At 36.4% G+C, this 27629-nt stretch overlaps 3 protein-coding genes across 3 annotated transcripts; 1 reads left to right on the top strand and 2 right to left on the bottom strand.

Moving 5' to 3' along the window:
* Positions 1–1542: 1542 nt before the first annotated feature.
* LOC145107055 (helicase-like transcription factor CHR28) lies at positions 1543–7603 on the top strand. The gene is made up of 12 exons (XM_079043934.1): positions 1543–1731; positions 1832–2008; positions 2321–2411; positions 2542–3575; positions 3683–3754; positions 4417–4494; positions 4574–5489; positions 5567–5697; positions 5823–6044; positions 6144–6695; positions 6779–6988; positions 7067–7603. The coding sequence occupies exons 2-12, from the start codon at positions 1865–1867 to the stop codon at positions 7169–7171; spliced, it is 3555 nt and encodes a 1184-aa protein (XP_078900060.1). The 5' UTR covers positions 1543–1731; positions 1832–1864; the 3' UTR covers positions 7172–7603.
* A 3565-nt stretch (positions 7604–11168) lies between these two features.
* LOC145107053 (alpha/beta-Hydrolases superfamily protein) lies at positions 11169–12409 on the bottom strand. Its single transcript, XM_079043933.1, has one exon. It carries the CDS (start codon positions 12296–12298, stop codon positions 11309–11311), a length of 990 nt encoding a protein of 329 aa, XP_078900059.1. The 5' UTR covers positions 12299–12409; the 3' UTR covers positions 11169–11308.
* Positions 12410–24720: 12311 nt separating this feature from the next.
* LOC145104890 (uncharacterized) lies at positions 24721–25464 on the bottom strand. The gene has a single exon (XM_079042053.1). It carries the CDS (start codon positions 25462–25464, stop codon positions 24721–24723), a length of 744 nt encoding a protein of 247 aa, XP_078898179.1.
* Between the last annotated feature and the right edge of the window lie 2165 nt (positions 25465–27629).

The raw sequence follows: 27629 nt of genomic DNA, 5'->3' as shown, positions 1-27629 counted from the left end.
TCAATCACTGCCCATGCTATTGGATATACATGATTGTCTGCATCTCTTCCAACAGCAGTCAAAAGTTCTCCCTTGATCTGACCCTTTAGGAAACAACCATCCAAACCTATCACACGTCTACAACCCCTATTCCAACCATCCTTAAAAGCCTTTAAGCACACATAAAACCTTTTGAAATAGTTCATGCCACTTGCATTAGAATCTACTCCCACCTTACAAGTGCTCCCTGGGTTAGACCTGAGGATTTCTGCAGCATAGTCCCATACCTTTGCATAATGTTCTTCTAACTTACCTTCTATCATCTCTCTTGCCTTTGTCCTAGCCCTGTGACATTGCCCCTTAGATACATTTACTGAAAACATCCTAAGTACATCTTCCTTCATCTCAGTTAATGTCATCTTTGGCTTCATAATAATATCCTTCAGGTAATGTTTGGCCAACCAGTTACAACTAACCAAAGTTCTAAAATTAAAATTTCTAGCACATAGATGTATGTCACATATGGATTTAATCTGAAATGTTCGTTCATTATACTCCCAAGCAGCATAAACTCTAAAGGGACATGGGTCTTTTTTATATATTTTCCCACACCTAGCAATCACTCTATGCCTATCACTCTTCATAAACCACAACTGATATCCATTAGCTACTGCATAGTTAGTTAATGCAAACCTGAGTTGAGAAGGGGACTCATAACACTCTCCCACTACAAGCTTCATTTGTTTCCAATGTATGTCTGGATCATGAACCCTGTACTCTACACCTACTTCACCGTCATTTTGATCATCAATATGATCATGTTCTGGATCCTTAACACCAGCTTCCTGATCATCATCTCCCATTCCATCAAGAGTCCTCCTTAGCATATTTTCATCACATAATATGTTAAGGAATGGGTCATCAGACAGGTTTGAGGTTGGTTTAAAGGTCTCTGGTGCAAAATCCAGGAAAGAGAAATCTATGAGATCATCATCAGAGTCCTCGTCCCTTACATAAACCTTTTCAGGCCCTTTCACCTTTTTAGTTCCAGATGATGAAGCCATCTGTTCAAGATGAAAAATTATACTTGTAAGTGACACTATGGAACTCGATTATGTAAGATAAGAACACACATACACATCAATTTCTAATTGGCACCCCACGTACCTTTCTACTTCAGTGATTTTCAACTTCAAAATAGAAGCTTTTTTGCATGCAACAATGGTGTAAGAAACCCTTTTCAAACCCTTCTTCTTCCTAAGACCAACTACATGAAACCCTTTTTTGATGCAAGACGTTTCTGTGAAAGGTGATATTTGGTGGTGTATGAACGATCGAGTAGTATAGGAGAGTGGTGACCGGCTGCGTACCTTGACCTGTTGTTAACCGGCTGATAAAATGATTTTGAAACGGGGTCACAATTATTTAGGCTAATTAGACACAAAAAATCCATTTAGGGCTAATTTAGAATTGGGGCGGAAAACTTATGGCTTTTATATTAACCCAAAGATATACTCAAAACCTTCACCGCCAAATAAAATAAAGGAAAAGCTAAGAAATACCGCAAAAGTCACGCGTTGATTCCAAATCTATAACCTTCAACGATGGGAAAAAGTCGCACATACATACCTCACCCAGAAGCTCCAAAGAACTTTCTTGCTGATTTCACAAAAAACCCCCTCCACATACGTACATATCGAGATGATTTTTGATTGATCGCCAGAATTAGGGCAAATCGAGGGCGAATTTGAGGTTCTTTGGATTTTTCGTTTATAGAAGTAGGGGGATTTCAAGTGATAACAATCATAACTTTAAGTATTATTGTATCACTAACAACCGCGGAAAAAATTAGGGTTTTGAAGGATTGCATGATTTTGGGGTTGTGATGATGATGACAAACGGCGGTACCCCCTTTGAATGGCATGATGATGATGATACTGAATTAGGCGCGGATGATGGTGCGCTGAGCATGGACATTGAATCGTTTTTAAGTATTCTAGATGAAGACCGTCCCGATGATTCTTCCCAGGTGAGTTTCATTCGTTGATTTATTATATGAAATTAAGTGATTTGGAGTGTGATCGTTTGAATCATTGTTAGCATGTAAGTTAGTCTATTTTGCATATGTATGATTTTGTAAATTTGTGTCGATAAACTAGATATCATTCTAATGTGTTGCTGTAACATTGTCTGATTATGAATCGACTGATATGGTCATGTTCATTAAGGCTTTCTACGATTGGAATTAGTAGGCTACTGATTTCAGATATGGGGAGTTTCTTTTTGGGGTTATTTGTCTCTTGTACAGTTTCAATCTTATTATCTGATATATATTTTTCAGAGTGGATTGGTGGATCCTTCTTTAAGCATTGCACTCTGTAACGAGTCAGCTTCAAATGTTGGTGCTAATGAGCAATCCCAAATCCATGATGGTAATCTTTTCTCCTCATGAACAAATTTATGATTTCATTTGACATGTGAAGTGTTTTCTAGATTTTTGGCTTCAAAATATGTGTTATAACTTATAACTCAGTCATTAATCACTTGCTCTTTTCCCTCCAGATCACTCAGAAGCTTCAGCTTCTAGAACTGTTTGTTCAAGTGGTTCATCTGATTGTGAGAGGCAGACTGTTAATTATGGGTTGACAAAAGTGGAGCCTTTGCCAGCTGTCTCCTCCATGCACTTTCTCCCTGCTGATTGGGGGATGCCAGTTCCACCAAGTGATTTTTCATCATCTAGGCATTATGACAATAGGGAAACTAACTTTGAGAGAGCTACTGAAGGCGGGAGCTTCGGTATTAGTGATGATGATGGTAATCACCAATTAATGGATAATTCTGGGATAACTGATTTTGCAAACCTTTCTACAACACCAGAAGTCCCATTTATTGATGTAAGTGGATATTCTGACCTTCTCTGCAGCCCAGATGGTGAATCTTCAAGGCCATACAGAAACGACCCATCTGTGATTTATAACAATGGAATGTTTTTTAGTGATAAGATTGCATCTAATGAGTATCAAAACTCTGGTATTGAGCAATATGCAAGTGCCAAAGGTGGTATTGCTTGTTTACCAAGCAGTGAAAGCTCATCAGACACACCTGCTAAAGTGTCTACAAATGGAAATCATTTCTCTGGTAAGATGCTAAATAGAAGACAAATTGTTTCTATAATGGAGAGGACAAATGATGGGCCCTTCTCAATGAACAACCGATCAGCAACATCACATGATTTTTCACTTCCCACATTACCCCGTATTGTGCCTTTTTTAAGAAAGGATCATGTTGTGCAAACGTCTTCACAATCTTTTATCCATCATGATACTTCAATCAAGAAAGAGAGTAAATTTGCTGCATTTAGTAGTATGGGTTCTATGCCTCCAAAAATGGGTCATGTTACATACATTGATGTTGATGATCCTGACATATGTATTCTAGAAGATATGAGTGAACCTGCACCCAGGAAACCTTCTCCAGTGGATTTGAGACCACCTATCCATAGGTCTTCAATTGGCGTTCCTCCAACCCACATGGGATATAACAATGCAAGGATCAAGGCAAATGATGAGCAGGTTATTTATCGGGTTGCATTGCAGGTGAGTAGTAATTCATGATCATATTCATGAATCATGCCATCTTAAAATTTGAAATTGCTTTTTCTTTAAGTGTTTACTTTGATGAATTCGGTGTTGTCCAACTGCAGGATCTTTCCCAGCCAAAGTCAGAGGCATCTGCACCAGATGGTTCATTGGTGGTTTCACTTTTGAGACATCAGGTTTGGAGCTATGCACATAGTTTTAATTTAGTGTGAAGACTTCATATAAATGTCTGGTTACATAAAAATTTACTTGTAGTTGTTGATTTTTTGTATAAAATTATACTTTGGAAAAGACACAACTTCATTAGAACTGCAGCAGAAAATCCCAAATAATTCAACATCTTTAAAACTTCAAAAACGATTATCAATGTGGGATATCAATCATCAAACATTCAAACCATAGGTAAGCATACTGTAATATAATCCAAAGGCCCAAAAGTAAACAAACTCCAAATTGTCTTCTCAGTATTTTCATGTCTCTAACAAGCAATCTAATCCTTGTTGCCTGAGACATGAATCAAATTAGGATGGAAAGCCTTGTGAGGTGATATAGGAACAGCCAGAAGAATCGGCTCACATACACAATAAATTAGCCTGGTTAGGTAAAAATGTAAAAAAGAAACTTTTAACCATGAACCCAAAAGCAAACATGACAAGTTGAATTGCTTTGGACTTAGGGAATTTAATGATGTCTCCTTTGGCATAGTATCTGGTTCTTCTGTTTGTTAGAATAATGATTTGTAAACTGTAATTAGCTTCTTACAATTATCTTTGATTTTTATGAGTTTTATTGGTCATGAGGATTTGGAATTTTAACTTTAAAATGAATTATTTGACAGCGAATTGCCTTGTCATGGATGGTACAGAAAGAGACTAAAAGCATGCACTGCTTTGGAGGAATCCTTGCTGATGACCAGGTATTGTCTTTTTACAATTTTAACCTTTTCAATTACATCGAATCTAATTTGAGTCTACTGTATGATTGCTCTCTCACAGGGACTTGGTAAAACTATATCAACAATTGCTCTTATTCTAAAGGAAAGGTCTCCATCTTCTAGTGTCCGAACCACCGAAGTGAAAAAGATAGAAACAGAAACTTTAAATCTAGATGATGATGACGAGGACGATGATGTCACCGAGCTTGATAAATCCAAGAAAAAAAACAATTTGGAAATTAAAGGGAGTGGGAGTCCAATCGATCTTAAAAACACTTCTTCTTTGCATACAAAAAGTAGGCCAGCAGCAGGGACTCTTGTTGTATGCCCTACCAGTGTTCTTCGCCAATGGAATGATGAGTTGCATAACAAAGTAACAAGCCAAGCTAATCTCTCTGTTTTAGTCTACCATGGTGCAAACAGAACAAAAGACCCTTCTGAGTTAGCAAAGTACGATGTTGTCCTTACCACATATGCAATTGTAAGCATGGAGGTTCCAAAACAGCCACTTGTTGATGAAGAAGAAGATGAAACAAAGAGGCGAAGTGATTACCCTCCTGTTGGGCTTTCGCCTAGCAAGAAAAGAAAATACCCTCCTAGCTCTAAAAAAGGTTCTAAAAAGGACAAAAAGGGTAGTTTGGACAATGAGCTGTTTGAGTCTCTTGCACGTCCTCTTGCCAAGGTGAGGTGGTTTAGGGTGGTGTTAGATGAGGCACAGAGTATCAAGAATCACAGGACACAAGTAGCTAGGGCTTGTTGGGGACTTAGAGCTAAACGTAGGTGGTGTTTATCAGGGACTCCTATTCAGAATGCCATTGATGATCTTTATAGTTACTTTAGATTCTTGAGATATGATCCATATGCTGTATATAAATCATTCTGCTCACAAATCAAAGGCCCTATTCAAAGAAGTCCTGGAACTGGTTATAGGAAGTTACAAGCTGTCTTGAAGACTATTATGCTTAGGCGCACAAAAGGTAACAGACATTCCTAAAACTTTCACTTTGAAAGAATAAGCTCTTAATCTGTTTGTTGGTTTATGTAATTGCATCAGCTACACTCCTTGATGGAGAACCAATTATCTCTCTTCCACCCAAGACCATTAATCTCAAGAAAGTGGAATTCACAGCTGAGGAACGAGATTTTTATTGCAGGCTGGAATCTGAATCCCGGGCTCAGTTTGCAGTATGTTTATATTTATCTTTTTTCTTCTCTAGGGTTAAATGGAGAAGAAGTAGCGACATACTTTCATTTATTTGATAATTATATCCTTCCAATATTTGACATGAAGGTTTGATGCATTGTGTCAGGAATATGCAGCTGCTGGAACTGTGAAACAGAATTATGTAAACATATTGTTGATGTTACTACGCCTCAGACAAGCTTGTGATCACCCTCTACTTGTTAGAGGATGCAGTTCAAACTCTGAGTGGAAGTCATCTCTTGATAAGGCCAAAAAACTTCCTCCTGAAAAACGAGTTCGTCTCCTAAATTGTTTGGAAGCTTCATTAGCCATTTGTAGCATATGCAGTGTAAGCACATTACATATTTTTTTTGTTGGTGTTTCACTATTTTATTTATTGATACTTTATTTTTCATGATATTCAAAATTATTATTATATGTTCCACAGGACCCACCTGAAGATGCTGTGGTGACAACTTGTGAGCATGTCTTCTGCAACCAATGCATTCTTGAGCATCTTTCAAGTGACGACAGTCAATGCCCATCTCCAAAATGCAAAGTCATCCTCAACACATCATCAGTATTTTCAAAATCCACCCTCAGGATTTCTCTCGGCGACCATACCACCCTTGATTCTTCTTCTTCTTCTAGTTCAGTGAAACCCGAGCCTCTAGAGCAATGCTCATCAAGTGGATCAGTTAGTTCATCAAACATCGAGGCTGCTGAGGCACTCGATTCCTCAAAAATCAAGGCTGCAGTTGATGTCCTTACAAATATCGCTAAACCAAAAGAGATTCAATGTTCAAATGATGTAGATATTAACGTGAAAGAAACCGTGGTTGTGAGAGAAAAAGCAATAGTTTTCTCACAGTGGACAAGGATGCTGGATTTGCTTGAAGCTTGTTTGAAAGATTCCTCCATTGGTTACCGAAGACTCGATGGGACCATGTCTGTTCTTGCCCGAGATAAAGCAGTCAAGGATTTCAACACTCTTCCAGAGGTTTGTTGGGAAGAAATAGCAACCTACTTTTATATATCTGATTTTTTTAAAAATAAGTTGAGAAAAATTGTTGACTTTTGTAGGTTAGTGTTATGATTATGTCTTTGAAAGCTGCAAGTCTTGGATTAAACATGGTGGCAGCTTGTCATGTGCTTCTTTTGGATTTATGGTGGAACCCAACAACCGAAGATCAAGCAATTGATAGAGCTCACAGGATAGGCCAGACTCGTCCGGTTTCAGTTTTACGGTTGACTGTTAAAGATACGGTTGAAGACCGCATATTAGCTCTTCAGGTATTAATATTATACTCTCTGATATTTTAGTAATTCCTTTTGAAATTACTAAAATACCCTTGGGTTTTTGCATTGCAGCAAAAAAAGAGAGAGATGGTCTCGTCTGCGTTTGGGGAGGATGAGACAGGTAGCAGTCAGACGCGGCTTACAGTGGATGACTTAAAATACCTATTCCAAGCCTAATCAAAATCAAGGTTCTTTATGGTTTTGGTTTCCCTTGATAGATATATCAACCTGAGTAAATACTGAATATAATCACTGCTTTCATGCCATCAATATATAATGTGGTACAACAAATACAAATACAAATACAAATATACATACAACTTTGTTTTGTTGTACTGATTATATCAACATGGTTGATGACATGATGCAAGTGTTGTGTTGAGTATTTTCTCTTTATCTTGGAATTTGACTTACAGTATATTCTCTTTATTAACATAAGCGGAATTGATTACAGTTGAAAAAAGGTTTTTCTTGATAGTTGTTGGTTAGAAGGATTATAGAAAGATTGAATTCATTTTGGAAAGTGTTGCTAAGTTGTATAGAGATATGGATATTTGAACTCAAATGGTATATTACATCAGGTAAAGATAGCGGGTTTTTGGGTGAACATCTTCAGTTTTCTTTTCTTTTGTTTGTTTTCACTTATTTTATTATATTACGTTTCTTGATGTATATTTCATAACTTAGGGGAAATATCATTTAAGTCTCGTTATGCAAGACATGACATGGTAGTGTTTGTATTGATGTTAATAGAATTAAAAATTGTAATTTTTTTTTGGTCATAACCAAAAAGGTGGAACATGTACCAACATATCATCCTTGGTAAATCATAAAAGTAAGTGGTTTACAACTTGTGTAAAGATAAAAGGAAGATAATGGAGGTCATTATCCGTCTTTTGTGTATACGAGAATAGGCATCTTATAAAAATTTATACACGAATATTCCATCAAGATTTTTAGTTTCTTATGATTCTATTTTATTGAATAATAGTGTATCTTTAAGTTTGGGTATAACTACAACACTTTTTATCAATGATTTGAAAAGTTAAAGGTTTATTAAAATAACTATATTACCATTGGTGTATTTATTTTCTATTTTTCTTTCATTTTTTTTAATTTAATAAATAAAAAATAATTGTGAGAGAGAGAGACCTACATTTATTTTAATAAACCTTTAATTTAAATAGAAAAAACATTAAAAATGTATCAAGAAGGCAATTTAGTCTTTTTAGTTTTTTGAGGGACCAAAAACACATACAAACATGTTAAAAATGATCATCAATCCAAAAAAATTGGAGTTTGGAAAAATACATACCACATAGACCATTTTTGCAGTTTTGTCTATAATGTTATTAGGTTGATAGAATAATTTTCGGGCCCTAATTTTTCTGGGTCATGTGTGGTCGAACATCTTGAACTGCCGTAGGGTCGTCCCTGTGCATTAGTGAATGTGTTATATAATTAAATGAAAGTTTTAAGTACGTGGGATCTATAATCCACAAATAAGGAGATGTACATGGCAATGTTAATCATTGCATTAAAACAGGAAAGTTACCACAAGAGTTTTGTGCGACAAAATAGGCATTTGATTCTTGCAACTAAAGGGATATATTTACAGGGTGTCGGTTATGTTATAAGAAGATATAGGCTGTGGAAATGAGATGCTAAGGTAGACATACAATCATACAATGTTGGGAAAGATATTGGATGCAATTATTGTAAACAAGCCTAGAGTGACATCAATCACCGAATACAGTCGGATACAATAAAGTAAACCCTAACTTCCAAAAGTTACATTTACGAATGTATTTATTTTCTATTTTTTTTTATTTTTTTAATTTAATAAATAAAAAATAATTGAGAGAGAGACCTACATTTATTTTAATAAACCTTTAATTTAAATACGCACAACCAAACCAGCTCAAAAGGATTATCAATCAAAAGAAGTTGATGTTTGAACCAAGACCCGAAAAAAATACACATTTTTACAATTTCGTCAATATTATACTATATATAACGTTATCGGAATTTGTTTTCAAAATTGTTCTGCTGCTGTTGGTTAGGGGCGTACCACTCAGAATATATTCACACGTGTTCGATTCTTCCTATACGCGTTCATGGTTTTTTAAATTACACGAATGGTCCCTATGGTTTAGGGTAATTTGCGCGTTTGGTCCCTAACTTATTTTTTTAACTCGGAAGGTCCTTAATGTTTGTTTTTGTTATGCGTTTGGTCCCTGTCTTACCTAAAAAGACTATTTTCCCCTTTATTTTTTAAATTTATTTAAATAAACACACCCCAACCTCACCCCTTCACCTTACCTTACACACCCTACTATTTTTTCCTATTTAAATAATAGTTTTTTTAGGTAAGACAGGGACCAAACGTGTAACAAAAACAAACAGTAGGGACCAAGCGCGTAACAAAAGCAAACAATAGGGACCTTCCGAGTTAAAAAATAAGTTAAGGACCAAGCGTGTAAATTACCCCAAAGCATAGGGACCATTCGTGTAATTTACTCTTATTTCTATGAGTAATATATATTATACAAATTAAGATGGGCTTGTTTTGAACAAATCCTGTTGGTAAGAGTGCATTAGCTTTTAGTAGCCCACTATAGTTACGGTCCATTTTATTTTATTTATTTACTATTGATGTTTCTACTTTAAACATTATGTGTATAGTTAGTTGGTTTCTAAATTTTTATGTTTTCTTTTAATCTAAATGACACGTGTTAAATTATTATTTTTAACATTTTTTTTTGTTGTAATTAACTCTATATTTAGGAAATTTTTTTATATAAACCTAATTTTAATAGGGTATTTTTTTTTCTTGTTTGCACAGGCCTAAGATAAGTTAAGACCGACCTACTAAGGTACATCACCATTATGCACACACTCCCACTGAAATTAAACAACATATATTCCATTACTGAAATTAAACAACATATATTCCATGTCATATTAATGATATGTAACCATTTTTTTTCTTCGAACATAGTCCTCAAATATCCAACATGTCATTTAGCATGGTCCTATACTTTGTCACCAACGCAACATCATCTCTAAAAAGTACACACCAAGCCATTCCTTCCAGAATCTCACTGAACAAATCTCATCCATAACCTCACTCGAAAACTGCTCACTCGAGTTCGGACACATGTCGATGACATATCCTCTTTGAGATAAATTATCATGTCTTCTCAAAATCAATAAATACCATACAAAGATCTCTACCAATTTCTCTATATTTCTATCAAAGGTGTCCGAGGAGGCCTATGTAGTTGACCTCAAAGATATGAAGCCAAATTAGTTTTCAGTATTATTTGTTTAATGTCGCGACCTAATCTCCATTTTTTTTTTCAAAGTTTCATGATATGACTAAAAAACTTAATGTCTCCATATCTCAACTAAGCCATATGATATTTAAATAATAATTATAATAACATAAATATTTTCTTTCCACCAATTTTCTTATATTGAGAAGGGTTTACTCTTAAAAATAGATTTTAGATTATTTGTTTCAAACCCATTACATCTTAAATGTATACAATCCATTTGAAAATACGTACATATATGTCTAAAGATTGTTGCACCGGAGTTTGTTGATGTTGGGTGTTGATATCGTAGGTATTGGAGATAATTTGAGATTTGAGTTTCAAGAATTGATCTTGGGTAACATTGCCAACCACCTTTGCCTCGACAGTTTCTACTTTGGGTAGAACACTTTTTTTTCTTTTTTGGATTTGCCACGCCTATAATCCATCTAAAATCGAAGAGGAAAAAGCTCGGAATAGAATTAGACTATTAGAGAGATTTGGAATGAAATTAAAGAGATTGTATAAAGTTGGCATGGTTTATATAGAATAAAAGTTACTTGTGAAATATACTACTAGGGAACCCTCATCTTTTAGCAATTTAAGCACGACTCAGTTCACCTTTAGACCCATTTGAATTTCTTTCATTATTTCCACACCTTTTGCATGTTTGCTGTTTGATTGCACTCCATCTGCGGAAGGATTATCTTAACATTTTAAATTAGTTATAAGAGTAAACACACATGGATAATCCATCTAATGACGATATTTTATAAAATTTTCAGTTACAGCCTTACAGGTGTGGTAAATGCAGGGTAGAAGTTATCTTCGTTAATCAAGTAATGAAAGAACAATGGTGAAGCAATCATCATCGACTTCCAACATTCTATTAAAACACAGTTCCAGTGAATAACTTATTTTACAGATGGTGAACAAACATCTTCAAATACACATTTGTTGATCAAAACAACAAAATCAAATCAAGTTTCTTCAATCTTCAACATCGATCATTCAACCACGACAAAATATCGCCACGAACAAGCTCAACATTCTCATCGGTTTCCCCAAACAACAGTGAATGCATCATCCCGTCGTAGATCTTCAAACTCTTATCCTTGCTCTTTGCCTTCTCGTACAGATCTTTACTCACTTCGGGATCTGTAACAACATCAGCGTTTCCATGTAACACGATGAATGGAATGTTCACATTGCTTAATTGACTGCTCAAGTATTCCGTCACTCGTAGCAACTCCACCACTGTCCCCAATCTCGGTTTCCCTGTGTATCTAACCGGATTCATACCAGCGATGATTCTCTTTTCGGGAACTTTCACAGATTTATCGACTAAATCAGCCGTCGGAACGATCGCCAAACTTGGGGCGAACTTGGATACAAACATCAAAATCTCAGGAATCGGCCAACTAGGTCTTACTTTATCCGAGATCTTACACATCGGAGCGATCAGGATTGCGCCATCGAAGAATTTAGGTCTTTTGCATTCAATCAAGAGACAGATTGCGCCGCCCATGGATTCACCGAATAAGAATTTAGGGAGGTTTTGATAATTGGCATCGGTTGAAGTAGCGACCGATGAGAAGAACGCCGAGTAATCTCCAACGACATCGTCGACGTTGGGGACGAAAGCTTTGAGTCCTTCAGATCGGCCGTGGCCTTCCATGTCAAGTGCGAAACAGGCATACCCGTTGCCGGCGAGGAAGATCGCGGTGGCTTGGAAGGTCCAGCTGATGTCGTTGCCGTAGCCGTGGACCATACAGATGATTCCACGTGGTGGGGTGAGGGGAAGCCATGATCTAGTGAATAAAGATAAGCCTCTTGGTGATTTGTAGAAAGAAGTAGTGGACTTGATGTTATGGAGTTTGTGGTATTCTTCTTCATCTGGTGTATTTCCCCAATAAAATTTTCGTTTCTGGAGAGCCTGCTCTTCCTCCATAGTTGTAGGGGTAAGTTTTTCTGATCTGTTTTGCATTATTATTCTACTGCGTTTTACTTAATGGGTTATGATTTATGATTATAGTATTCAAACGTGGCTTCGAGTTGCGTTCGTATGTAGTGAACATGATAATTGATACCTGTTCGTCTGCCTACCACCTGTTTGTCAAAATGGCACAACTAAATATGTTTTGGACGTACTTGTACATTCGATTTTTCTTGTTTTAAATTGATTTTGTTTGAAAATTGTAACATTATTTTTATCCGTTGTAATTATTATCTGTGACATGTTATTGAGTTTGGTCTACTAATTTTTTTTATGTTATATATTTGACTAATGATCAGAATTTTGTTGAACTATCATTGATATCGGAAATCAAATATAATCATATCCATCTTCTACTCACTACATAATTAAGAGAAAGTAATTGTTTTTTTGTTTTATTTATATTTAGACAATTTTTAATACATTTGACCATCAAATTTGTTAAATGTGTTCACATATTACCATTGTCACCGACTATAATGGTAATAATCTTAATCAAAATCGTAGTATTCGTAAAAACAAAAGCGTGCATATGTAGAACGTCTAAATCTAATTTTGTTTGGGGAAGTTATGATTTTTCAAAGTTTCAGCGCAGCAGTATGACATAGAAATCGGTTGATTGTTAGGAAAAACAATATAAACAAGAGTTGTAGATCTTGTTAATACTTATCCGTCGATATAAAGATAGTCGACAACGGATATCGTATGAGAGAGTTATGATTTTTATTCAGACTTTCACAGTCTAAGCCTGTTAAAGCTATAACATTAAAAATAAAGTGAAAAATTATTCGACGGGGTCTAAACAAAACTTGTAGATCTCGTTGATAGCTACATGTGTGTATAAAGAACGTCAAAACGAAGCTCGTATGAAGAAGATACTATTTTAAAAAGTTTTAAAAATGCAGGTGTGCCTAAGCACGCGTGACACACGACGCACACTGACAAATGGATGTGGACCACCAGATTTCGGACACGTGGCAGCAAGGCAGAAGAGAGACGTCACAGAAGTGTATGTCACGTAGGGTAGGTAAGCGCAACACGCATATCAAAATTCAGTTATAAATATGCTGCAATGCCTTATTTGTTCCTCACACCTCTCCAAACCTTCCGTCTGATTCTATGAGTTATAGTTCTGAAATTTCTTAGTGTTTAAGGTATTTTGGCAAAGCTCTGAGGTCCCTGAGTGTCCGACATTAGTAGCTATCAGATCGGAGCTCTGCCAGTATAATTTTCGAACTTTTGTCAGGGACATCTCTATAAATTAAATTACACTCAATATTATTTTTGTGTAATTTATATTTAAATTCATAGTCATTGTTATGAATTTATAAGTAAGATTTATCAGTGGTACCAAGTCATATTACTGATTGATCTACTTACATGGATGATGTGTAGGCTAGATTTAGTGAGGTGTTTTGTCAGGTTGTCAAAACCCAACAAATGATTGAGGTACAATATACTCCCAAAGAACACTGCTATATTGCACTAAAAAGTAGCACATGATAAGCAGGGTCGATCCACAGAGACACAAGGCTAATTTCTATACCTTTTTGCGTAAGGTAATTTAGTCACCAAGAAATAAAAAAGGGAGGCGGGGGGGGGGGGGGGGGGTTGTATGTAACAATTTAAATAAATGAAACAAGGGACACACAAATGATTAACTAATTAAAGTAAGTTCAGATTTTTAAAGACTCCAACTCTATGTATAATGACTTAGCAGTGTGATTCCAAGATGTCACACCCCCAAACCAAGGATGGCGGAAATGTCCGGGGGTGGAGGACTTCATGTATAGTATCATAACAACAATTATAATAGTAATTCAAGCAAACACAACCAACATATATATAATTGAAAAAGTTACATCATTGTATGAATTACATGTTTACGAATCAATTACAATATGTTGACAAAATATGAAATAGTAGACGCCTTAGCGTCCCATCCTCAAAAGCACTTGATTACCTGTTTAATGATTTCCTGAGAATACAAGTTGTTTGAAAAAGTGTCAACACAAAGGTTGGTGAGTTCATAAGCTTTTGTTTGGTATTATTAAAAGCCTTTCGTTTGTAAAAGTGGTATTTGTTTTAGAAAAATCCAATATTTTCCTTAAAATGTATATGTAGTCTTAAATCCATAGACCGAAATGTACAAGTAACTTTTCTTACTTATAATAAATAATGTAAGTTTAAATCGACATAAACTCGTTTGATTTTAGTGAAATCCCCGTAAATTCTATGTTTGTTAATACCACATGTGAGTTATTATAACCATGCTATGACCTAGTTGGCCTGAAACGACGTTCTTCAGGCGTCGGAAATGTTATGACATTTGTCACCCCAGACCTATCGGTCTAACTGTTGCATGCAGTTTAGGTGTGAGTTTGTCAAACCCAATATAGATCTATACACAACTATCACGCTCTCCCTCAAGGAGACTCTGGTTACAATACAGGACTTAATGGTAATTTGAAGTAAATGTCTCACAAAGTCATTAACGAATTTACGTGTAGTGTAATGAAAACTTGGTACCGTATGGCCGTACCTTGCTTAATGAAAATATCCTTTGTATAAATGTACCCTTTTTAAATGTATGTGTTATGTAATGTTTCATAAAGTCATTAACGGAATTACGTGTTATGAAAACTTGGTACCGTATGGCCGTACCTTGCTTAATGAAAATATCCTTTGTATAAATGTACCCTTTTTAAATGTATGTATTATGTAATGTATCATAAACTATACCTATTATAGTTTATCAACCAAGGGTAGTACGTTGTAATGTATGCAAACTATATTCAAAATAGTTTATTAAATGTTTGAATGTATCGGTTGTACTTTGATGATAATCACTTGTTATTCTTTATATTTTATATGTCCAAATCCATTTGTAAACTGATGTGTGTCTAAATATTAAGATAAAATGTCATATATTGCAATAACATATAATCACAAAAAGATATACACCTTGCTCAACATGTTACAAGGTGAAATGAAATTGACAGCAGCTTTTTGTTGAATACAGTTTCTGTTACTGTTCTTAGAAAATTTATAGAAAAATCATCAAAGCTCCAAATCCAAATCCGCAAATTCTGAGAGTTTGGAATATGAGTCTAGTTTGTTCGTAAATTTTATCATGATTTTTAGTGATTTCTAACAGAGGTGAAAATGTTCATAATCACAGACTGGTCCGGGTTTGCCTCTGAAATGATAGGCAGTTTTGTAAAAATCACCATAAATTGTAGAAAAATCATATGGAGATGTGCAAGTAGCCATTTTAAAGCTAAGAGTTTGAACTACTTGCACCTGGAACAGTTTTGAAAACTAAAATATTTAAGTTGACCAAAACAGTCCGTGATCGAAGTCCATCTTTTCTGATGTAATCTGTTAGAAAAAGTTTAATTGTGTTCTTGATGATTTTACTTGTATTCCCCCCCTTAAAACTTAAGAAGAACATGTAAATGTAGGGGTATGAACTCACCCTATGTGGTTTCAGTAGATGAAAGTAAGAGAGAGGAAGTGTTCAACCCAAGAACACTAAGAAGATGTCTTGATGATTCGAGAATCTAACACCGAATAAGATGGAATTTGTGTAAGATATCAATGATTTGAGTAGAATGGAGTGTAATAATTATATGAATGATGAAGATACTTACTAATTGAAGAAAGAAATCCCTGGAGAAAGCCTTGAAGTTCTTGAAGTTGAGAGAAAAGATGAGAGAATTTTGGAGAGTGTTCTTTGGTTGCTAAGTGTAGAATGAAAGAAGTTAATGAGAATGAGGAGAGATGACCAATTCTCCAGCTCTTAGAACGTGGGAAGAGCTGGAGATTGGGTGTAAAGGTCCACTAAGGTGACAAGGGGTAGTGGGAAAGAGTGGCTAATCATAGAGTGAGGTGGTGGTGGTTTGCTTTTGCCATAAATTAAGGAAAAGCAAATATTCCCTCAATAATTAGTTCAACCACTAATTCTTTTAATATATTTTTATAAAAACCCTGGAGATTTATATATTTTGGGGCCTTAGTTTATAAAATAAAGTTTTGGGTGAAAATCCCACGTTAAAATAATGAAAAACGGAGTTAAAACGAAATCGTAGTCGAAAAACCGGTAAAAAGGGGCCGTCTGCGAGACCTCTCGCATGGAGGCCGGATTCGGACCCTCGCATGCGAGGCTGCTGTCTGATGGCTTCGGATTCGGTCTCCTGAGAGGCTTCAGCTTCGGTCCTGATGAGAGGCTTCGGATCCGAGGCCTCGGATGAGAGGCTTCGGTCCTGAAGCTTCAGTTCCAGGTCCTTAAGGCTATTTTACCCGTTTTTACCCCGTTTCAAGCGATTTTTGACCCGGTTAAGGGTCGATATGACCCAAATGATTACAAAAAGTTAAAGTAACTTTTGAGAGAGATTTGGGAGAGATTTCAAATAGAAAGAGATAGAGTGAAAACGATTTAGAGAGGTTTCGTTTGTGATTAATTTGAGTGTCCGGCTTCATAACGCAAGGTTCGTAAACCCCGTTAAACCGTGTTTTAGTGTCGTACACACTCCCGATGAGTGTGCAATAATGTTTTATCGTTTTGGTTTGTTGTTTAGCACTGTTAAGGCTAAGGAAAATCAAACACATGAACTTTCCAAATGATGATTTCTCATTAAAATAGCGAATTGTATAGTGATTACATAACGTAAACCCTAACATACAAGGGTTAATTGAGTCGATTGGTTTTGACTTGTTGACTTTGTTTGACTTTGACTTGACTCAATTTTGACGGTTGTCACATCATCCCCCGGTTAGAAGGAATTTCGTTCCGAAATTTTCATTTTGACTGGGATTTCAAGAGTTTGGGAAGAGATGTGGATACTTTTGTTTCATCTGATCCTCGCGTTCCCAGGTGAATTCGGGTCCTCGTTTAGCGTTCCAGCGGACCTTCACAATAGGAATACGACTTTGCTTTGTTCTTTTGATCTCTCGATCCATGATTTCTACCGGTTCTTCCACGAAGTGGAGACTCTCGTTGATTTCAATTTCGTCAAGAGGTATCACGAGGGTCTCGTCGGATAGATTTTGTCAATCATATTTTCGGGGTTAAAAAAATAAAGTTTTATTAGTTACCTATAGCGACGACTTGTCGTCACCACAGGTTTAATCTATTACGATGACTTGTTGTCGCTATAGGTTTTTAACAAGAGCCAACGACATACCTATAGCGACACACAAGTCATAATTTGCATGTGTGAAGACTTGGAGTAATTTCTAACTGGTTCATGTGTGAAGACTTGGAGTACTTTCTAACTGGTTCATGTGTGAAGACTTGGAGTACTTTCTAATGAAAACTGTGCTACTGGGGAAATTGGAAACTGGAACGTAGCTTCAAAGTCAAGAATATGCAGTAGGCATGTGATGCATTAAATGCATGAGGCACACAAGTCATAATTTGCAGCAACATATACGTATATGTGTGTGAATTGAAGAAGAAGGTTACGGCTCAAAGAATATATATATATATATATATATATATATATATATATATATATATATATATTCATTTTCTCTTCATTTGTTAGATACACAATAACCATAACATCATAGACTATATATATTCCATTTCATTTGTAATTTTCACTAGTTTATATTCCGCGAGTGTTACCGAAATCATTTATCAATTTTTCAGAAGTGCTTAACTTGTTTTGTTGCATTCCCAACAATTTGCTATTAATTACTTCTCCCACTTCACTTATATAAATCATCACATTCTTACCGCGACTTTTAACTTCTCCCTCACAAATGGATCCACCTGCAGATCATCAAAACCCCATAGATGACCTCGATTGGTTTCAGTACTTTGATCATCAAGATCTTTTCAGGTATATATAAACGTCACTCATTACACCATCTTACGCACAGAAAAGTGATTTTGTCGACATTGATCAAAACATGGTTTGGATTTGTAGTGATCAAAAAGAGTCTTTCATCGTGTTGGATTTGATTATCTTGAGTTTTTGGATTTTTGCAGTGGTGACATGCTCAACCATCATGATTACGAGTTGTCGGAAAAATTGCATGAAGGGCTCGATCAGAACGTTTCCACAGTACTTAACAAAGATCAAAACATCATTTCTAGAAATGAGTTTCACGATCTTGATCCCCTTGAAGATATAAGCTTATGGGATTGTTGGGAGGATGGTAATTTACCATTGGTTAGTTTCAGTGAAGACTGTAAATCCGGTGGTGAGGCTACATGTAGTTCTAGTGCTACCACCACTGATCACGGTGGCCGGAAGGTGGCAAAGAGATTGAGACCATTGGAGTTTGAAGAGATAGAGAAGTACTTTGAGATGCCGATAATCATGGCAGCAAAGGAACTAGGGATAAGTTTAACAGTGTTGAAGAAAAGATGCAGAGAGCTAAACATAAACAGATGGCCACATAGGAAACTTAAGAGCCTTCAATCCCTCATTGAAAATGCCAAGGTAAATTATGATAATAACCTTCTATACATTACTCATGCACTTGGTAACCAAAGTAGTTTTGGTTTTTTTTTTTTTTCTAAAATTTTAATTGTTAGTTTCTTTATAACTAAACATAGGTCCTAGGCATATGCCACATCAAATCAATTGATTTACTACGATTTCCTGATTTATATTTATATAAACTTAACTCATTGTAAATTTTGTGAACTCACATGAAAAATATATTGCATCTACCTTTTAAAAAATATTAGGAGTTGGGATTAAAGGAGGAGATAGAGACGTTAGAAGGGCACAAGAAGATGATGGAGAAATTGCCAGGTATGGAACTGACAGAAAGAACAAAGAAGCTTAGGCAAGCTTGCTTCAAAACCATTTATAAGAAGAGAGGACTTAACAATCCTTAGCCATTTTGTTATAATTAGTGGATTTTAATCTACATTGTATATGTTTTTCTCTTGATAGTTTGATACCCTTTTTAGTTTCATTTTATGTATTTGTCTATTGATTTTTAATGCAGAAAATTTTGTATAATTTGGGTATTATAGTTTGTATTATGTATTTAGCCATATTCTAGATTGCCGACACGACTACGCCGACGACTCTATACCAGAGGTCTATATAAATAGACTTATGAATTTAGTAGGAATAACTTGATTATAATCTTGTGATTTGTTCCATGTCTGATCCACCCCTAAGATTCACTTGACATGCCCCCAGTTATGTGTAATTAAAATTTTATTAGACTGTTGATCCTAATGAGTCTACCCTAAGTCCACAACCAAACAAGGAACAGGTCCTAAGGAGGACTCACCATTTCTAGGTCAATCATTTCTTAATTACACATAACTTCGAGGTACACCTAAAGAATCTTAGAGTTACCAGTTGTAAATTGTTTGTAATACTAAGTAGTGAGATTCAATGAAATAAAATACATGCCTATTTCATTGATAAACCTTTTAGTAAATATCCTTACCATTTATATACACATGTATAATTTCGCACTTTAGTGAACTATTCTTGGTGTTTCTGTTAACGTCTTGGAGACGGAGTTATGGTAGTGGGTAGAAGTAGGTTTTGTACGGGCGTTAAAATTTTACACATCATGTTGCTCGTGCGAGAATAGGGATAGAAGAGATAATTAGTAGACGCCTAATCCTATAATTACTTATAGGGGTGATCCTTATTAATTACGTCTATAATCACGTAGTGCATATCAGTTATACATAATTTGAGATATAATAGACTTTCGAATAAATGACTCTACTCTAAGTCCACAACCAAACAAGGAACAGGAATTAGAGCAATAGTCATAGATTCTGAGTCTATAATATCTTTAATTATGTATAACCTTGGCGTATGCACTCAGTTATCATAGGCCTACTAATAGAGGTCTTTAGTTTTCACATAAGTTGGTTATAGTATTACCAAATACTCCTATAGTATTTTTAGGTGTTTAGATTCGATTCTTAAAGTATTCCCTGTAGGGTGTAGTTAGGTTGTTAGATTTGTTGCCCATTATGACTATCCCCCAGTATATGCAAGTCACTCCTCGGACAGATATAGTTGATCAGGCTATATCCTTCCCAGACTTGATTTACATATACCAAGGCATACCCATAATGTACAACTCCTCTTCTTTTACTTTATGCTCTTCTAGTTATGACACTATGTGAGCATGTATGCATGTATTTATACTTTTAATAAGAAACCATTCATTTTCTAAAAGTATATTTATTTGAAAAATGCACAAATCAGAGACTATTAGTCCCAATTGTGTTTATAGTTTGTATATCTTATGTGGTTTGATATACTTAATTCACTATAAATTGTGCTCTGATACCAATCTGTCATACCCCCAAACCAAGGATGGCGGAAATGTCCGGGGGTGGAGGACTTCATGTATAGTATCATAACAACAATTGTAATAGTAATTCAAGCAAACACAACCAACATATATATAATTGAAAAAGTTACATCATTGTATGAATTACATGTTTACGAATCAATTACAATATGTTGACAAAATATGAAATAGTAGACGCCTTAGCGTCCCATCCTCAAAAGCACTTGATTACCTGTTTAATGATTTCCTGAGAATACAAGTTGTTTGAAAAAGTGTCAACACAAAGGTTGGTGAGTTCATAAGCTTTTGTTTGGTATTATTAAAAGCCTTTCGTTTGTAAAAGTGGTATTTGTTTTAGAAAAATCCAATATTTTCCTTAAAATGTATATGTAGTCTTAAATCCATAGACCGAAATGTACAAGTAACTTTTCTTACTTATAATAAATAATGTAAGTTTAAATCGACATAAACTCGTTTGATTTTAGTGAAATCCCCGTAAATTCTATGTTTGTTAATACCACATGTGAGTTATTATAACCATGCTATGACCTAGTTGGCCTGAAACGACGTTCTTCAGGCGTCGGAAATGTTATGACATTTGTCACCCCAGACCTATCGGTCTAACTGTTGCATGCAGTTTAGGTGTGGGTTTGTCAAACCCAATATAGATCTATACACAACTATCACGCTCTCCCTCAAGGAGACTCTGGTTACAATACAAGACTTAATGGTAATTTGAAGTAAATGTCTCACAAAGTCATTAACGAATTTACGTGTAGTGTAATGAAAACTTGGTACCGTATGGCCGTACCTTGCTTAATGAAAATATCCTTTGTATAAATGTACCATTTTTAAATGTATGTGTTATGTAATGTTTCATAAAGTCATTAACGGAATTACGTGTTATGAAAACTTGGTACCGTATGGCTGTACCTTGCTTAATGAAAATATCCTTTGTATAAATGTACCCTTTTTAAATCTATGTATTATGTAATGTATCATAAACTATACCTATTATAGTTTATCAACCAAGGGTAGTACGTTGTAATGTATGCAAACTATATTCAAAATAGTTTATTAAATGTTTGAATGTATCGGTTGTACTTTGATGATAATCACTTGTTATTCTTTATATTTTATATGTCCAAATCCATTTGTAAACTGATGTGTGTCTAAATATTAAGATAAAATGTCATATATTGCAATAACATATAATCACAAAAAGATATACACCTTGCTCAACATGTTACAAGGTGAAATGAAATTGACAGCAGCTTTTTGTTGAATACAGTTTCTGTTACTGTTCTTAGAAAATTTATAGAAAAATCATCAAAGCTCCAAATCCAAATCCGCAAATTCTGAGAGTTTGGAATATGAGTCTAGTTTGTTCGTAAATTTTATCATGATTTTTAGTGATTTCTAACAGAGGTGAAAATGTTCATAATCACAGACTGGTCCGGGTTTGCCTCTGAAATGATAGGCAGTTTTGTAAAAATCACCATAAATTGTAGAAAAATCATATGGAGATGTGCAAGTAGCCATTTTAAAGCTAAGAGTTTGAACTACTTGCACCTGGAACAGTTTTGAAAACTAAAATATTTAAGTTGACCAAAACAGTCCGTGATCGAAGTCCATCTTTTCTGATGTAATCTGTTAGAAAAAGTTTAATTGTGTTCTTGATGATTTTACTTGTATTCCCCCCCTTAAAACTTAAGAAGAACATGTAAATGTAGGGGTATGAACTCACCCTATGTGGTTTCAGTAGATGAAAGTAAGAGAGAGGAAGTGTTCAACCCAAGAACACTAAGAAGATGTCTTGATGATTCGAGAATCTAACACCGAATAAGATGGAATTTGTGTAAGATATCAATGATTTGAGTAGAATGGAGTGTAATAATTATATGAATGATGAAGATACTTACTAATTGAAGAAAGAAATCCCTGGAGAAAGCCTTGAAGTTCTTGAAGTTGAGAGAAAAGATGAGAGAATTTTGGAGAGTGTTCTTTGGTTGCTAAGTGTAGAATGAAAGAAGTTAATGAGAATGAGGAGAGATGACCAATTCTCCAGCTCTTAGAACGTGGGAAGAGCTGGAGATTGGGTGTAAAGGTCCACTAAGGTGACAAGGGGTAGTGGGAAAGAGTGGCTAATCATAGAGTGAGGTGGTGGTGGTTTGCTTTTGCCATAAATTAAGGAAAAGCAAATATTCCCTCAATAATTAGTTCAACCACTAATTCTTTTAATATATTTTTATAAAAACCCTGGAGATTTATATATTTTGGGGCCTTAGTTTATAAAATAAAGTTTTGGGTGAAAATCCCACGTTAAAATAATGAAAAACGGAGTTAAAACGAAATCGTAGTCGAAAAACCGGTAAAAAGGGGCCGTCTGCGAGACCTCTCGCATGGAGGCCGGATTCGGACCCTCGCATGCGAGGCTGCTGTCTGATGGCTTCGGATTCGGTCTCCTGAGAGGCTTCAGCTTCGGTCCTGATGAGAGGCTTCGGATCCGAGGCCTCGGATGAGAGGCTTCGGTCCTGAAGCTTCAGTTCCAGGTCCTTAAGGCTATTTTACCCGTTTTTACCCCGTTTCAAGCGATTTTTGACCCGGTTAAGGGTCGATATGACCCAAATGATTACAAAAAGTTAAAGTAACTTTTGAGAGAGATTTGGGAGAGATTTCAAATAGAAAGAGATAGAGTGAAAACGATTTAGAGAGGTTTCGTTTGTGATTAATTTGAGTGTCCGGCTTCATAACGCAAGGTTCGTAAACCCCGTTAAACCGTGTTTTAGTGTCGTACACACTCCCGATGAGTGTGCAATAATGTTTTATCGTTTTGGTTCGTTGTTTAGCACTGTTAAGGCTAAGGAAAATCAAACACATGAACTTTCCAAATGATGATTTCTCATTAAAATAGCGAATTGTATAGTGATTACATAACGTAAACCCTAACATACAAGGGTTAATTGAGTCGATTGGTTTTGACTTGTTGACTTTGTTTGACTTTGACTTGACTCAATTTTGACGGTTGTCACACAAGATGACATGATATTTGTTCAATTCTACCTAAATTGGTACTTGAAAGTGTTAACAAGCTGTAACATTTTCCATTCACCACATTAATTAACCAAAATGATTAACCATAACCTCACTAACATATCTAAACAAGCTCTTAGATTTAGATTGAAAGATTGCGTTAAACTTTATGTGAATGTTCCAAAAAACATTCAATACTCCTCACAAGCTCGGGAGCGTAAGAATGTATGAATATGATTTACACTAAATTTATTCAAAAGAATTCAATTTAGTGCTTGTTACTTGCTCTATTTCACAACACAATTACGGATTTTGCAAAATAGATAACTTGAATGATCTAACGCTAATTCAAATGGTCAATAAGAACTAAAATTAAAATCAAACATTCGATTGAAACGAAATCAAATTCACTAGATAGAAATTAGAAACAAACATCAAATCACATGATTGAAATCACAACTAAAAAGTCAAGACAGAAAGTTGGAGAAACTAGGGTTCTAGCCACACATGGCTAGAACAATGAACAAGTCTAGAAAAAATGAAATAATCCGCATACGAGACTTACAAATCCAAAGACAAATGTTTCCAAATGATTACAATTGAAACCTTGCAAAAACCTTCGAAATTGCTCTTCTCTCGTGCTCTGGAAATGAAGTTTCCAACACCTTCTTGTTTATATCGAACTCCTTTGCAAGTTCTTTGGTTTTGTCCCTGTCTAAATTTTGTGACAACACTAACTCCAAAAATTCATTGTTAGACAAGTTTAAACCCTTTTCGGTTGAGGGATGGATCGTATTCACAAAATTGACAGATTAAGCATCAGAAGGAACCTTTTTTGCTTCATGCATATCGAAGTTGATAACTTCCCCATCAAATTCCATAGTTAAAGTTCCGTTGTAGACATCAATTTTTGTTTTAGATGTTTTAAGAAAAGGTCTATCCAAAAGTATGGAACATGAACTTGGGGAGTCATCATCTCTCATATCTAGAACATAAAAATCAGCTGGGAAAATAAATTCCTTGACTTGCTCTAACACGTCCTCTAGTACACCCTTTGGGTGTACTAGTGACCGACCGACAAGTTAGATGATCACACTGGTTCTGCTCAATGTTCCTACACCGATTGATTTATAAATAGAGTATGGTAGGACATTTATAGATGCACCAAGATCGAGCATGGATCGAGGTACATGAAGATTCCCCAATTTGCATGGTACGGTAAAGACATCAGGATCTTTGCACTTCGGGGGCATCATCTTTTGCAAAACCGCAGATATATTTTCCCCAACTGTTACGATTTGGTCTCCTTTTAATTTCTTTTTAGATACACATAGATCCTTAAGGAACCTTGCATATCTAGGTACCTGCTTGATGGCCTCGAGGAGTGGGATGTTAATTTGAATTTTTCGAAACATTTGCATGATCTCTCTCTCCTCTCGTTCTTTCTTTGTGGTCCTAAATCTTTCGGGAAATGGAGCAGATGTGGTTTTAGATTCGGTGATGACATGCTTCTTTTGGGTTGTTTTATCTTCATTTTTCTCTTCTTTGGTTGCCTCTTCTACCAATATTTCTTCTTCCTTTTCCTCTTGATTAACCGGAATTGCTGGACCATCGTAACTCTTTCCGCCTCTCAATGTGATGACACATACATTGTGCCTTGGATTCGCTTCAATCTGAGAGGGTAACTTTCCCTGAGACTCTAGTTTGCTTACGGAGGTGGCAAGTTGTGAGACTTGTTGCTCTACGTTCGTTATTCTTGCTTTTATTTTTTGTTGGAAAACTTGTGTACTAGTGGTCAAACTCTTCACTATGTCCTCTAAGGACATACTTGACGAATCCGCTTGCTGAGGTGGTTGTTGTGGCAGCCTTGGCTGGAAAATTTAAGGTTGAAAAGGTGGCATTTGTTGATGTTGAGGAAATGGTGGTCTTTGTTGATAACCCCCATTTTGATTTCCTCCCCAACCTTGATTGTTGTTCCACTTTTAGTCGCCCCACGCCTGCTCGTATCCTCTTTGATTTGACCCGGAATACCCTACTAAGGCATTTGCTTCCGCGTAATCTTCTTCTTGAAGTTGAGGGCACATATCGGTAGGGTGCCCCACTTGAGTGAAAATACCAAACATCCCAAACGAGTCCAAAAATGCAAAAGAGGCACACCGCCACCCAACACGGCGGACGGTGGCGGCAGGAGGCGGCAGCTACCACCCTACGGTGGTGGTTTGAGCTTTTCTTTTCATTATTCCTACTCTATTACAGTTTTACAATGCAATCTCAATAACACACTCACTCTAAGCTACACACACAACAATAAAATTACACACACACAACCACCCTTGTGGTGGCCGGTGGTGGTATATGGTGGCAGAAGAGCAACATCCGGCCGACAGCCACCATGGTTGGCTGCCATGGTGGTCCCAACGTTCTCCAGCCAGCCCAAAAACACACCCACATGCTGACGTGAACGGAACCACACACACAATCACCCACCTTACGGTGGCGCACATCGACGGCCACCACCTTACGGTGGTGGCGATGCAACAGAAAATGGGGAAGCGAAGAGGGCGACGACTTCGTCTTTCAAACAACAGCCACGATGGGTCACAACACCGATTTTCCAAATCATCCACTGCCTCGTCATCCAAGGCAGCCCTCGTCTTCATGGTCAGCAGCATCGACGACGGCTCGGAGTGGTATTGAAGCCTTAACAGATGGCAAAAGGCGGTGGTGGAAAGGTCGTCGGAAATGGAACAACAACGATGAATGTCATCGCCGGTAGTAAGGTTAGTGGTGGCGGCTTCGGTGGTTGACGACTGGCGCTCCGGTGCTCTCCAGCGGCGACAAGAGTGGCTGCTGGAGGATGAAGAGGGAGTGGGGTGACGGCTGAATCTCATTTAGGGTTATGGTTTGGCAATGTAACAGTCTTATACCCGCTCCCTTCAAAGCTATGATCCATAATGACAAAACCGATCCCTCCTTCCCTTTTCCTTTCATATTCGATCTAGAAATTACCATTTCGCCCCTGACTCCTTTAAATCCTTTCAACTTGACCAAATATTTACCAAATGGCCCCTCCCTGACAATTTCTTTTCAACTTAGGTACCTAATTTAGAATTTTTCCCCAGCCATCCAAAAACCTTTCAATTTAAGTCGGATATTTACTCTTTAACCCCTGGAACTCTAAATCATGCCATTTGGCTTCCCGAAACCAACACTCCAGTAATTATTATTCGATTTTGGGCTATAATAATATAAAAAAATAATAAAATTACTTTTCGGGGTCCCGGGTTTATTATTTTAGTTATTCTTTTTAAAACGGGATGTTACACCACAAGGGCGGGGTGTGGGTTGCACACCTTTATGTTTAGCTAGCATCATTACCATTTTTGTAAGTTCGGACAACTGAGCTTCAATTTGAGGAGTTTGGACTTCTTTTACACCTTGGGGTGCATCCGTATACCACCCATCTTCTTGAGAAGTGTGCTTTGAATCTTCAGCCATATTCTTTATCAATTCCCGAATTTCTGTTGGGGTCTTATCAACAATAGATCCTCCACTTGAAGCATTAAGAAGCCTCCTTTCCCATGGCAACATGCCTTCACAAAAGTATTGAAGGAGGTTGTATTCGGAAATTCCATGTTTTGGACAACGGGTGCACAACTTCTTGAACCTTTCCCAATAGGTATGTAATGCTTCATTCTTTTTCTGTTTGATGCCGATAATTTCCCTACGCAAGGCTAAAGCTTTCATTTCTGGGAAATACTTCTCTAGGAACAACCGTGCAAGATCTACCCATGTAGTAACCGTCCCCGGTGGGAGGTCATAAAGCCAATCTTTTGCTACATCTTGCACCGCGAAGGGTAATGCCCTAAGCTTGATTTGATCCTCTATGACATTGTGTGGTTTCATGCCGACACACAACATGGAATTCAGTGAGGAACTTGTGGGGATCTTCGTTTTCAAGGCCTCTAAAGGTTGGGAGTAAATGAATGAG

The sequence above is a fragment of the Lactuca virosa genome, chromosome 4, assembly GCF_052849685.1.
Source record: "Lactuca virosa cultivar CGN04683 chromosome 4, Lactuca_virosa_CGN04683_v6, whole genome shotgun sequence".
In the NCBI taxonomy this organism is placed as follows: Eukaryota; Viridiplantae; Streptophyta; class Magnoliopsida; order Asterales; family Asteraceae; genus Lactuca; species Lactuca virosa.
The sequence above is the reverse complement of the archived record's forward strand: the minus strand, read 5'-3'. Positions and strand labels throughout refer to the sequence as shown.